General features: G+C 45.6%; 1 protein-coding gene across 1 annotated transcript in view; it reads right to left on the minus strand.

Moving 5' to 3' along the window:
* The window catches only part of LOC144890806 (disabled homolog 2-interacting protein-like), a gene marked incomplete at its 3' end in the record, with an annotated part of 64,824 nt that overhangs the window by 13,363 nt on the left and 36,614 nt on the right, over positions 1-14,847 (minus strand). Inside the window, exons 3-8 of the mRNA XM_078772646.1 lie at positions 14,497-14,594; positions 9,788-9,925; positions 9,345-9,563; positions 7,937-8,090; positions 7,686-7,876; positions 3,170-3,314 (exon numbers count right to left, since the gene is read on the minus strand). Coding sequence (XP_078628772.1) covers positions 3,170-3,314; positions 7,686-7,876; positions 7,937-8,090; positions 9,345-9,563; positions 9,788-9,925; positions 14,497-14,594 — 945 coding nt within the window. The remainder of the gene's footprint in view (positions 1-3,169; positions 3,315-7,685; positions 7,877-7,936; positions 8,091-9,344; positions 9,564-9,787; positions 9,926-14,496; positions 14,595-14,847) is intronic.

Here is a 14,847-nt window from a genome sequence, read left to right on the forward strand (position 1 = left end):
CTGTGTATTTATTTGTATGTCTGTGTGTGTGTGTGTGTGTATGTTATTCGCATAACTCAAAAAGTATTCAACCGAATTGCATGAAATTTGGTGGGATGATTGGTTATTATACGGGACACATTTGATTAGATTTTGGGAGCAATCGGGTCAAAGGTCAAGGTCAAGGTCACGAAAAGGTCAAAATCGTATTTTTGTTGTTCTGTTCCCTACACTCCCATGCCAAGTACAGAACAGTAGCTGCGGCGAAGGTATGCGCTCTACCGAGTGCCCGTTCTAGTTTCAACTGTCACCATGCCAGTTGGCTGGGTGTGGGTACCTCTCTCACCAGATATGGCTCTTCAGCAAAGGACTTCTGTGACTCACTGGGACTGACACAATCTGTCAATTTCCCGACCCGGATTTCAGTCAACCGAGCATCTTCTCTTCTGGACTTGGTTATGACTAACTTCCCTGAAAATGTCTGCTGCTCTTCTTCTGCTCCAATCGGCTCTTCTGATCATGTGCTTGTTAAAGTGGACATCTCTCTGACCATTCTCAGAGAGCCTCCTCAGCGTCGACGAGTCTGGCATTTCACTCAGGCCAACTGGCACGGTCTTCAAGCAGCCATCAATCATCTGGACTGGTCTCCCATCTCTACTGCCTCTGACATAAATTCTTCCTGGGAATTCTTCCAAAGCAAACTGCTCTCTCTCATGCACAGATTTATCCCATCTCGTCTTCTGTTGTCATACCCTTCCTCCCGTCCATGGTACACGGAATCTTGTGGTGAGGCTATTGCCCAGAAACAACTTGCTTTCGTCTCCTGGAAAGCAAATCCAACGGAAGGAAATCTCATTTCCTTTCACAAAGCCCGAAACAAGTGTGTGTCCACCCTCAGGAGAGCCACGAAACAATATCTCTCCATTCTCAGGACCGAACTCTCTTATCTGTCTCCCTCTTCCAAATCCTGGTGGCATCTGGTCAAATCTGTTTCTGGTGTTTGTTCCCCCTCCATCCCCTCCCTCACCTCAAATGGCCACACGGCTGACTCCGCACGTGAAAAAGCTGAATGCCTCAACTCTGTGTTTGCCTCTAAATCTTGTGTCCCAAACCCATCCCTCTCTGTACCCACCGTACCCAGTCGTACCCAGCTGCTCCTGGACTCTGTGTCCTTTCCTCCTGACAAGGTGGAAAAGTTTCTGTCAACCCTTGACTCGGATTCTGCAACTGGACCTGACGGCATCAGCCCACGGGTCCTAAAATCCTGTTCTTCCACTCTTTCACTCCCTCTCTCTGTTCTCTTCACCCTCTCTTTTGCTCAAGGTCATCTTCCATCTGCTTGGAAATCTGCCAACATCACCGCTTTGCACAAAAAAGGTGCAAAAACAGATCCCAGCAACTACAGACCAATCAGCCTTCTCCCAATTATCAGCAAAGTCATGGAATCCATCATTGCTTCAGATATGAAATCTTTCCTCTTCTCCAATGGCTTGATCTCTGATCATCAATTTGGTTTCAGACCTGGACACTCTACTCTGGACATGCTGCTTCTGCTTTCTCAACAATGGATGGAGGTCCTCAATGCCAAACAGGAAATTAGAGCAGTCTCCCTTGACATATCACGTGCCTTCGATACGGTCTGGCACCCCGCTCTGCTCACCAAACTCTCCTCTTTTGGTATGCATGGAAATCTCCACGCATGGCTGGCGGACTTCCTCTCTAGTCGTAATCAACGTGTGGCCCTGAATGGGTTTCTCTCATCTCCTCTTCCTGTTCAGGCTGGAGTTCCACAAAGCAGTGTTCTGGGCCCTGTGCTTTTTCTGGTCTTCATCAATGATCTCTCTGACTCTCTTGAAAATCCTCTGTATCTCTTTGCTGATGACTCTACTCTCTGTCGCTCCATTCTTCATCCCTCAGATCGGCAGTCTGCAGCCTCCTCACTCTCTGCAGACCTGGACAAAATCACAGACTGGGCAAACAAGTGGAACATGTCTTTCAATCCTGACAAATCTCACACTCTTACGATGTCTCTCCGAAAAGACCGACTGGACAACCCTCCCATCCACTTTCTGAATAATCCTCTCCAAGAAGTTCTGTCACTCAAGCTTTTGGGTCTCACTATCTGCCATGATCTTTCCTGGGAAAACCACATTTCAAATCTGGCCTCCAAAGCCAGTCGCCGACTGGGCATCCTCCGTCGTGCGAAGTCCTTCCTTGGCACACCTGAGCTCCTCACCACATACAAGGCTTTCATCCGCAGCTCAATGGAATACTGCTCTCCCCTCTGGGCTGGTGCTCCTGCCTCACACCTAGCTCGTCTTCACGCTGTTGAAACCAAAGCATTCAGAATCATTGGAATCTCCCGCGATGAAGCTAACTCCAAGGGCCTCTCACTCACTCACCGCAGGCAGGTTGGTGGTCTTTCCGTCTTCTACCGACTCCTCTCTGGCCTTGCCCCCCCAGCTCTCTCTGGGCTCTGTCCCGCAAATATTCCTACAGGTCGCACAAGATCTGCCTGGCAACCCTCTTATGGTCAAACTGCCAAAATCAAGACTCTCTGCTCACCTTCACTCCTTCATTCCTCTTTTCTCCCGCCTCTGGAACAAAGTCCCTCACTCTCTTCAATCCCACTCCACCCTCCAGGTCTTTAAAACAGCTGTTCACCACAATCTCTTATCTTCCCCCATCCAAAACCTTGATATTTTCTACCCCCGCTAATTTCACCCTCGTTCCACTTTTTTGAAATACCAACTTCTGTCCTGGAAGTCCTTGGTGTCCTTGTGTTTTATACTTCTCCCTCCCCCCCCCCCTTCCCACGCCTCCTCCCCCCAAGCCCTCTCCCTTCCACACATCTCCCTGCTCTCAAATGTTGTGTTTGTGCGCTTCCCCTTCTCTCCCTATCTTATTTTCCGCTCCCTCTTTTTATATATTTTGTTTGTCTGGTTGATTTGTTTGTGAAGTAAATGTTAGCTCTTTCACGAGCCTCGATTCAGTATACAAAAAATAAAAAAATAAAAAAAAATAAAAAAGCTGTGAATGTGCCGTTCATAAAAACAGCTACTCTGCTACCCATATTCCTCCATAAGAAACAAGCTCCTTCATGAGCCTTAAACACAAAACAGATAAATGTACACACACAAAGCAAACACACATAAAATACACTCAAGTTCTCACTACTCAACATACGCACCAAGTGCATCCTGGAGATACTTGTGCCCAACGAGCTTCAGGAACTCCTCAATGGCTTTGGTACCCAACGTGTTTTCTCGAAAGAGTAGGTGTTCGTTCTCGCCGCACCTTTCAATCTCTGACAGCACCATCTCACAAAGAAATTCCTGCACAATGGAAGGTGTGGGGAGCGGGATGGGGTGAGCAGAGAAATATAATGTCATTGATACCAATTTATAATGTTTAAAGGAGCAGACAAAATGAAGACACCCATTTCAGTTGAACTATCAATAATATCCGTGACAAAATTAACGGGTGAACACAATGAACTTGTTGCTTGAATTAAATACAAGTTACAAAAGATAAATCTTATGTTTATAAATAGTAAAACATTTTTATCGCCTGCTGTTGGGTTTTATGCTTTAATCCATGCACACTTGGACGATGCATTTTTCCACAGGCACTGGCCATAATGACGGGATATATAATCACAACACAACAGATCAAAACAATTGTATAATTATTGTCGTTGTGTGTTAAAAGTGGGCTTGGCTGTTCACAACACATTCTGCGGTGATCGAGTGATCATTTCGGTGAATTCGGGGCCAAGATAAGGTTAATGGATCTGCTTCTTCTTTTTTCTTTTGTTGTATACGAAGTTGAGGCTTGTGTAAGAGCTAACACATAGAACATACAATAAAGGGAGCGGGAGACGAGAAGGGAAGGGAGAGGGAAGCACAACAATAGAGAATAGGGACATCGGGAGATGTGGAAGGGAGAGGGCTTGGGGAGGGGGGGGGGGTGGGGGCGGGGGGAGAGCAGTATTCCATCAAACTGAGGCTGAAAGCTTTGTATGTGGTGAGACGCTCAGTAGTACCGTGGAAGAACTTCGCATGACAGAGGATGCCCAGTGCCAACTGGCTTTGGAGGCCAGCGTGGAAATGTGGTTTTCCCAGGAAAGATCATGGCAGATAGTGAGACCCAAAAGCTTGAGTGGCAGGGCTTCTTCGAGAGGATTGTTGAGAAAGTAGATGGGAGGGTTTTCCAGACGGTCATTTCGGAGAGACAAAGTGAGAGTGTGAGATTTGTCAGGATTGAAAGACATGTTCCACTTGTGTGACCAGTTTGTGATATTGTCCAGATCTGCAGAGAGTGAAGAGGCTGTTGCCTGCCAATCTGAGGGTTGAGATATGGAGCGGCAGAGAGTGGGGTCATCAGCAAAGCGATAGAGAGGATTTTCCAGAGAGTTGGAGAGATCATTAATGAATACCAGAAAAAGCATAGGGCCCAGAAAACTGCCTTGATGAGCTCCAGACTGGACAGGAAGAGGAGATGAGAGAATTCCATTTGGAGCCACACGTTGACTACGACAAGAGAGGAAGTCCACAAGCCATGCATGGAGATTTCCATGGATACCATAGGAGGAGAGTTTGGTGAGCAGAGCTGGGTGCCAGACTGTATCGAAGGCACGTGATATGTCAAGGGAGACGGCTCTGATTTCCTGTTTGGCATTGAGGACCTCCATCCATTGTTGAGACAGCAGAAGCAGCATGTCCAGAGTAGAATGACCTGGTCTGAATCCAAATTGATGATCGGAGATCAAGCCATTGGAGAAGAGGAAGGATTTGATATCCAAAGCAATGATGGATTCCATGACTTTGCTGATAATTGGGAGGAGGCTGATAGGTCTGTAGTTGCAAGGATCAGTTTTTGCACCTTTTTTGTGTAAAGCGGTAATGTTTGCTGATTTCCAGGATGCTGGCAGATGACCTTGAGCAAAAGAGAGGGTGAAAAGAACAGAGAGAGGGTGAGATAGAGCGGCAGAGCAGGATTGTAGGACTCGTGGGCTGATGCCGTCTGGTCCAGTTGCAGAATCAGAGTCGAGGTTTGACAAAAACTCCTCCACCTTGTCAGAAGAGAAGGACACAGAGTCCAGGAGCAGTTGGGTTCGATTGGGTAAGGTGGGAACAGAGAGAGATGGGTTTGGGACAAAAGATTTTGAGGCAAACACAGAGTTGAGGCATTCGGCTTTGTCACGTGCGGTGTCAACTGTGTGGCCATTTGAGGTAAGGGAGGGGATGGAGGGGGAACAAACACCAGAAACGGATTTGACCAGACGCCACTAGAATTTGGAGGAAGGAGACAGGTTTGAGAGTTCATTCTCTTGTTCCGAGCTTGGTGGAAGGAACTGAGATTGCCTTCAGTTGGATTAGCCTTCCAAGAGGCAAAGGCAAGTTGTTTCAGGGCAACTGCCTCACCACAAGATTCAGTGTACCATGGATGGGAGGAAGGGTAAGACAACTGAAGACGAGATGGGATAAATCTGTGCATGAGAGAGAGCAGTTTGCTTTGGAAGAATTCCCAGGAAGAATTGATGTCAGAGGCAGTGGAGATGGGAGACCAGTCCAGATGAGATGATTGATGGCTGCTTGAAGACCGTGCCAGTTGGCCTGAGTGAAATGCCAGACTCGGCGACGCTGAGGAGGCTCTCTGAGAATGGCCAGAGAGATGTCCACTTTAACAAGCACATGATCAGAAGAACCGATTGGGGCAGAAGAAGAGCAGCAGACATTAGCAGGGAAGTTTGTCATAACCAAGTCTAGAAGGGAAGATACACCATTGGCTGAGATCCGGGTCGGGAAATTGACAGATTGTGTCAATCCCAGTGAGTCGCAGAAGTCCTTTGCTGAGGTGCCATGGCTGGTGAGAGATGAACCCACACCCAGCCAGCTGGCATGATGACAGTTGAAGTCGCCACAAATGAGGAAGAGAGAGTTGGGATGAGTGGATAGAAGTTGTTCCATGTTGTCAGACAGTGAAATGTAAATAGAGTCATCACTGTTTGGAGGACGGTACAAGAATACAAGCTTTCACTCGCGTGATGATCACAAAGCCTATCGACACGTGATCCATTTCAAATTTCTAGACTATGACGTCACACTGTGTGGCAATAACGCGAGCATAAAAGCAAAAAATAATGATAAAAGTAAGTACGTGTGCAAGTTTCTTATCGCTGCAGTAAGTAAAGGAAGTTATTAAAGGGTAACCACACTCGTTTCAAAAACTGAGAATTGCAAGATGTGATCATTTGAAATTTTCTGCCTTACACCCTTGTATGAGAACAAAAAGGCAGAAGCACTATTAAGCAGCAAATGTAACTTCATGAATCTGCTGGCAATGTCTGTGCATGTGGCCACGCATTTCCTTTGTTGGTTCCTGATTGGATGCGAAAGACATACCTTCATGCGGCTTTCAGAGCCAATCAGAGACGTCAGATAGGAACGCATGGCTGGCTGCACAGAAACAGATGGGGAGTTCAATGAAGTTGCATTTTTTGCTTAATGTGGAAGTTTTCATACAATAATGGGAAGTGGCAAATTATATGGCAATGAAATGAAGCTATTGTGTGTTTTTACATTTCAGTGTGGTTTCCAAATTTCCTTTGATTAATCTCAAATAATGTTCATCATTGAGACGAATAGCGATGGTAGTACTCGGTAGAGAGCATACCTCTGCCAGGCTGAGCAGTTTACGTTTTGTATCCCACTGATAGGCCGGATCTGTATCCGGACCTGAACCAAAATCGAATCGATTTGTTCTTGTCACCTACCCAATTCATCCACCAGGTTTTGTCATAATCCGTCCACAACTTTTGGAAATATCGTGCTATATATCGTTTTCGGTCCCATCTCTCAATGCTGAGGAATCACTTTAAAAATCCTTGTATCCGGATCCGGATCTTCACCAAAATTTAATTAATGTGCCCTTATCACACACCCAATCTATCGACCAAGTTTCGGCCAAATCTGCCAATAACATTTTGAAATATTGTGCTATATATACTTTTTGGCCCTATCTCTCAATGGTGAAGAATCACTTTAAAAAGTCTCGTATCTGGATCCGCATCTTCACCAAAAAAAAAAACCACCTTTAGAGGCCATTTTTCCCCGCAAGCGGGGGTTGGCCTTTTTCGGGAACTGTGGTTGTTGTTGTTTTTCGGTCCCCTTTTTGAAGCAATGTTTTACGGCCGGATGCCCTTCCTGACGCCAATCCTTTTTGCCGCCTTTAACGACAAGCAGGGAATTACCAGTGAACTGGTACTCAATTTGCCGACCTCGGAAGGATGACAGGCTGAGTCAACCCCCCTGGCGTTAATTCAGCGATTGACCGGGATTGCGAACCCAGGATCCTAGGATCCTAAGCCGGCACCCTAGCCGCTAGCCCAACACCAGGGATCTTCACCAAGATCGAATCAATTCGTCATTGTCACACAACCAACCTGTCCACCAAATTTCATCCGAATCCATTCATAAATTTTTGAGATATCCTGCTCACAGACAGACAGACGGGTGAAAATACAACCTCCATCCACCTTTGGTGGCGGAGGTAAAAAGTGGGAAACTAGCGATCAAGAAGAGGATGGAAAGAATATAGCAGGAAGAAAAGACAAGGGATCTAGGTGGAGAGATAGGTAGAGGATCCCAAAGTCCACAAAATATTACAAGGAAGGTCCATTCGTCGGGCCAGCTGTGTCTCACCTTGGCATTCCCGGTGCTCTGTAAAATGTGAACGAGGGCACGTGCCACCTCCTCCTTGCTCTTTACTGACAGTAGGGGCTCGAGAGCAGCACATAGTGCTCCGTGCCGTGTTGTTATGTGCTCCGCAAACTCCTTGTAGCACTCCATGGGGAGCACCGCGATGCTCAAAAAACGTGCCTTTATGCGTAGGGCTGCAGGTGGGGATGCAGCCTTACCCGCACCACTCAGCTTAGTGGCGGCCCCACTCACACCACCCCCGCCACCACCGGGCCCGCTGCCACCGGGAGTTGAAATGGCGTACCATTTCTCAACAAACTGGCGGCCCCGTACCGCCATCATCGGTATCATGACCAGCCCCACATAACCACTCGCCTTGTCTTTCTTCTTCTTGCTTTTCTCTTGTTCCTGTGGAAGAGGTGAAAGAGGGCATGATGAAGACCAAAAAAAATGGATGGGTTCTCTGGAAAACAAAACAAAAAAACAATGGACATAAGAAGAAAAGAACAAAGAACAGTGGAAAAAAATGGTGAATAAGCGACAAACAAGAGAGATAAAAATAAATAGCGAGTTCAGGTAAGCAGGCGCTGAGTGCAATATGGGATTGTAATTATTTAAGGAACAAATTGTGGATTAGGATTAGATCACAGATACGTGATCACAGATCAGCTGGTTGCATCATCAATACGGTGTAGTTATCGTCATCACAAGTCATTGTAGATCTCATTATGCTACCTCGCTGCATGTTATCTCTTGTGTTGTGATCAGAATGCTGCATCAAGGAGGACGCCTCCCTTCATGGGAGATGTTACGCTTGTTGTTCCACCTGCTCTTGTGACTTACGGACGTTAAATATCTCGCGGTCTTTCAAAAAGAGCATGCCGATGTACGCCGGTGCCCTGGCCAAATTCTGCATTCTTGGGCTGGTATAGAGTGTGGACGCAATGCATCAGCAGCGTAGCTGTACCAAGTTTGCTGTGTTTAACCGCCAACTGTCCGATCAGCTGTACGGATCCAGCACTCGGGAGGAATGAATCCTTTAATTGTTACAGGAGCCCGTTTACCTATGTTGTTGCAATGTTCACAAAGGAGCATCGCCCGTGATCACCTTTAAAGCTTCAGAGCGAAAACCCCCTGCACTGACAAGACTTGGATTCAAATTCAATCCTTCCGGGCTCTACCTCAGGCCACTGGGGCTAGCAAACCCCGTGTGACAATGAGCAATGTCCGTGCATAGCTGCTAAGCCAGCTCCGCAAAACTTTTAGGCCGTTGCTCTTGCCCTAGCCAGGTGATAGACCCAGGAGATGATGGTGCATTATTTTCTGGATGGATTCTTGTGTACGGATCCCCTGTAGCCTATATGTTTTCACACATCGCTGGTAATCCACAAATACCTTTCAGGGATGCCTTTTCAAATGAACTATGGTAATATGCCTTTGGCGAGCTGGCTATATGCGCACTCTATTCGGAGGTCATTATGGCAGTACCTGCCGACAACTTGGTCAGTCGGTTGCCGACTGCTTTTGCAATGGCATGAGTGTTTTCACTTTGTCGATTCCACATTTTTGTTAGCTTTTTACCGTCGGTATAAGGCATTCCTGTTTCCCAAATTGTCCAACGATTTGATTTGCTATTTGGCCAATTAGCCGTTTGTTACGTACCTTGTACAAGTGTATGGTCAAGTGTCGAGCGGAAGACGGTAAAGCTGCAAACTCAAACTGCTCTCCCCAAAAGAGGTTCTCACGCCGCGCCTTGCTCGTGGTTCGTGCACACAGGGCGTCATCCACACACACCTCACAGAAGTAGCGGCGTTTCGGTGGAAGGTCTCTCGCTTCGATCACCCACACCCGAAGGGAATTCTCCACACGCCGAGTGTTGTCCTGTCAGGCGGCCGGTGGAATTGGACAAAAAGGTCATGGCTTGGAACATCCTTCGGAGCAATCCACACCGTTGCAATCTTTGCATGTTTACCTGTGCAGCTTAAATTTGGGTATAACTCGAAAAATGATATCAAAGATGAAGAAGTCCTGAATCCATTTTGTATAAAGCATCCTCGACTGCAACCGCTTTAAGTCACCGAGGTTGCCGATTCCAAATGGCCCACCTGCCAACTCAGAATGCTAAACGCCAATCGGAAAAAGAAGATCGTGTACAGACCGTGAGAATCAAACATGTCCACATGGAAATTCTTAAACTTGGCGACTTTATGCTCGGTGGCGTGAGCAATATTTCGAGGTATGCACTGTGGGTTTATCGATAGTGGTCTTTGTGGATTCAATCATTTTGTTCACCTCTCCGTTGTTATTATTCGATAAATTGATAAGCAATTGTCGGATATACATATCACCAGCAATGAGCCTCATTTTATGCCACGTTTCATTAAAAACACAGAACCCAGAGCCGTACACACTTTGTCTTGGTCCCTCCTGTTTGCCTGCAAGGCAGTGGAGCGACAGGGACGCAGTGGGAAGCCGGCTGCAGGTGGAGACGAGGGAGAGGTTTGTGGACGTCTCGCCTGATGGCTCGGCTCCAATTACTGTGCGCTGCCTGAATTATTGATGTCGTTTACATGCAGCACGCTCAAGACAAGGCCAAAATGGATGCTTGGCCAATTTTGCTGCCTGGTTGGATGATGTGTCCAAGTTACGGAATTTAAACTTTCTGAACACTTGTCGTGAAACACAATGAGCGACATTCCAAGATGTGTCAAAGCAACGACTACGGCAAGAATTGCACAAGAAAAACATATTATATCCCACCCGAACAATAATAGGAGGCCAACTTTCAAGTAAGGCTGTGCTGGTACACTGGAGGATTTTTTCCCCACGATTTTCCGGATTTTACGTGAATTCCCCCCGTTTTACAAAAATACACGAGACACGACATATCCAGAAAACATTACCACGTGAAAACGGATTGCTTATGGGAGTTCAATAGAATTGGAGATGAGCATAAAGCATTTAAAGTGCTTGGTAGTGAAAGTAAAATGATGGATTTAAAATAAGGTGAGGAACATCAAAGATGGGGGAGACATCCCCGATGGCTCGAACGCCATCGCTTCTTCAGTCGGACACAATTGGTGAGCATATGTCGCAGACAAACATACTGACGATGGGAGGTAAACGGTAGATTGACACCGGCATGGCGTAAAACTCAGGCTATTGTGCCATAAGAAACAGCCAATGGAGGCAGCTTGCTTTGCCAATAAATCTCCAGCATTACCCGAGCGTAAAGTAGGCAGCTGCTTGGATTTCATGAGGGCCCACCATTGGAATCGATACATGAACAAACAACAATATCTTGAGGAGCAAATGAGTCTTCTGATGGTTTGACAAGGGATTTGATACCATTCATTCATCGTAGAGGGCATATTTCAATGAAGGTTTGTTTGGTGACGAGGAAGTGCAGCTGCACACTTGTAGTTCCAAACCCAATGCAGGTCGTCGTTGAAGGATTTTGATTCAATTTATTCGGAGAAAGTTCCTTATTAGTGCAGCTCATAGATGCATCGTCATCACGAAAAATTAACTCTGGCCAGTGTGGCATGCAAATATGGATGCTGTGCCACTAAAATACAACGCCAACACATGTCACGATGACAAAGAGCTTGGTTCCTTCACAGACATTTATAAGGGGCTAAATCATCGGTGACCTTCCACACCGTAAAGGTCATTCGCCGCTTGTGATATTGAAAAATACAGCTCCTCGGGACATCTACGGACACTCATCACAGCACACCTTCGGAGTTGAGGTCGAACCCCGATGTATATTTCACACACGGAGACACACACACACACACACACACACACACACACACACACACACACACACACACACACACACACACACACACACATACACACACACACAGACATGTCAGGTCCACATCCTACAACCTTCATTTCCACAATGCCACCAGCGTTTTGCCTTTATGTGCTTTCCTGTTGTTATTGCCAACATGGCTCCAATCTGTAACTGTGCAGCCTGAGGACATCAACTCAGTTTTAGACTGTACGGGGCAATGTTGCTGTCCCTCACAGACAGAAGCGCTTGTTTAATTGTGGTAGCATTCGCAAAGCTGTATCTGAGATGCATTAAAAGACAAATAACCAGTTATAAAAACCACTGGTAACTCTTATTCATCTGGAAAGATTTTTTTTTAAAGTATAGTCCTTTTACACAGAGTTTGTAGGTCATTAAAGAGATGTACAGGGGAGGGGAGGGTGGATCAATTGAGATGGTGATGAGTCACCATTTTGAAGGAATGGAGAAGGTAACGGCATTGGACAAAGACAAGGAAGCAAATCAATATACAAGTGAAAAAAAACCACAAAGGAATAGATGAAAGTATACAGCTCCGATTTGAGCAGGATTAACAAGAGAAAAGATACCAGATGAGCAGGTGCTGATGGCGATGACAGAAGGAGTGATGGCCATATTTTGAGCAGTCAACGTGTAACAGGCCTTTCACAATAATGTTAATCAACCATGAGCTTTCAACAAAATTGTGAATGGTGTTGAAATGCTCAAAGAATGTCGACAGTTACCTTTCATCGACTTTATAGTAGATTCTCAAGGAGCACAACATATATTTAAGCTATGGGCACAAATGTGAACGCTAATCCATTGATACCAGACACACGTGGATGCACGTCAGTCATATTACCCATTCAGATAACATTCAGAAAGTCACGTTACCATTTTAACACGAATATCTCCAACTTTTATTTTTTTTTTGCAATACAATATCGAGTGAAAGAGCTAACATTAATCACACAAAAAGGCAACCAACACAACACACAAAATAAGGGGAGCGGACCACAAGATGGGGAGAAAGGGGGAAGGACACAAACACAACATTTGAGAGCAAGGACATCGAGAGAAATGTGGGAGGGGGAGGGCTTGGGGAGAGGTGGGAGAGGTATAAAACACATCAACACTGCAAGGACTTCCAGGAAAGAAGTTGGAATTTCAATAAAAGTGCATCTGGGGTGAATTAGCGGGGGTAGAAAAGATCAAGGTTTTGGATGGGGAAGTTTTTATGATGGTTTTATGATGTTTTTATTTTTATGATGGTTTTAGAAGATTTTAGAAAATCCTCTCTATCTCTTTGCTGATGACTCCACTCTCTGCCACTCTATTCCTCATCCATCAGATCGGCAGTCTGCAGCCTCCTCACTCTCTGGACACATGGACAAAATCACAGACTGGTTAAACAGGTGGAACATGTCTTTCAATCCTGACAAATCTCTCACTCTTACAATGTCTCTCCGAAAAGACCAACTGGACAACCTCACTTCTGCCATCTGGTCTCACTATCTGCCATGATCTTTCCTGGGAAAACCACATTTCCAAGCTGGCCTCCAAAGCCAGTCGCCGACTGGGCATCCTCCGTCATGCAAAGTCTTTCCTTGGCACACCTGAGCTCCTCATCACATGCAAGGCTTTCATCCGCAGCTCAATAGAATACTCAAATGGAATACAGCTCAAATGAATACGCCAGCTCTCTCTGTGCTCTGTCCTCCAAATATTCCTACAGGTCGCACAAGATCTGCCAGCAACCGTCTTATGGTTAAATTGCCAAAATCAAGACTCTCTGCTCACCTTCTCTTTCATTCCTCTTTACTCCCACTTCTGGAACAAACTCCCCCACTCTCTTCAATCCCACTCCTCCCTCCAGGTCTTTAAAACAGCTGTTCACCACCATCTCTTATCTTCGCCCGTCCAAAACCTTGATCTTTTATACCCCCCCACCCCACCCCCGACCCCTTCCCATGCCTCCCTCCCACAAATCTCCCGATGTCCCTGTTCTCTGCTGTTGTGCTTGTGCGCTTCCCTCTCCCTCCTCATCGTGTCTCCCGCTCCCTTTATTGTATGTTTTGTGTCCGGTTTTTTTGTTTGTTTTTTTGTGATTGATGTTAGCTCTTACACGAGCCTTGATCTTGGATACAAAAACAAAATAATAATAATAATAATCAGTTCATCTTTGCATCATAATATATACTTATACCAAGTTTGGGCAAAATCCCATCGACGGTTCACAAGTTAGAACAGCAACAGATGTTTTCCTTAATGTGACCTCTGACCTCTTCATCCAAAAATGTAATCAGTTCACGTTTACATCATTGTAATACCTGTACCAAGTTTGATTTAAATCCCATCAGCTGTTCTCAAGTTATCATATTTTTACCTGACATGACCTCTGAACTTTGATCTGTTGATGCCACAAGCCAATCAGTTCATGTTTGTATCATAAACACGAATACCAGTGTTTGTTCAAAATCCCGTTACTGGTTCACGAGTTGGCGCAGCAACATAATTTTTACTTAACATGACCTGTGACCTTTGACGTCTTGATCCTGAAATTAAACAGTTAATCTTTACATCATTATACATACCTGTGCCAAGTTTGAATTAGATAGCTTCAGTCATTCTCAAGTTATAGACCTATCCCAGACTTTAACCTTTGACCTCTTGACGCCAAAATCAAATAATTTCATCTTTGCATCATAATACATTGTTGCATAAACTTTGGGCAGAATGACATCACTGGTTCACAAGTTATTGCGGTAACAGGATTTTTACCAAACATGACCTCTGACCTTTCACCCCGTGACCCCAAAATCTAATCAGTTAATCTTTACATCATTATACATACCTGCACCAAGTTTGACTAAGATCCCTTCAGCAGTTCTCAAGTTATCGCAGTAATGAAAGCCTATCACGGACGGACGGACGGACAACCTGAAACCATAATGCCTCCCGCGACTTCGATAACGGAGGCACAAAAAGTAAATCTAATGTCTTGCTTACCACCACCTCCGGCAGCTCGTACTCTTCAAAATCAGGTCTGCAATAACGACCATCACTGGAAGTGCTCTCATCGTCTTCACCGTGACGGAGAGAAGATCCTGGAAAGAAGAAGCAAAATGGACATGAAACAGATATTGTGACAGAAAAAGATCAATGGACAGAATATCACGAAGTTCAGGTGTGTGTGCATTGTGGAAATAAGACATCAATTTCATAAATTAGTCTTCGTCTTCTTCTTTGCCAGCCAGGTGTTCACATACCATATCCCCTAGTAAGAGATCAAGGGCTCAGAACATGCAGAATTGGCCCAAGTCCTTGAGCAACTGTTTGGCTAGGCCTGACATCATCGTC

This window comes from Myxine glutinosa, chromosome 2, assembly GCF_964187855.1.
Source record: "Myxine glutinosa chromosome 2, kmMyxGlut1.1, whole genome shotgun sequence".
Taxonomy (NCBI): domain Eukaryota; kingdom Metazoa; phylum Chordata; class Myxini; order Myxiniformes; family Myxinidae; genus Myxine; species Myxine glutinosa.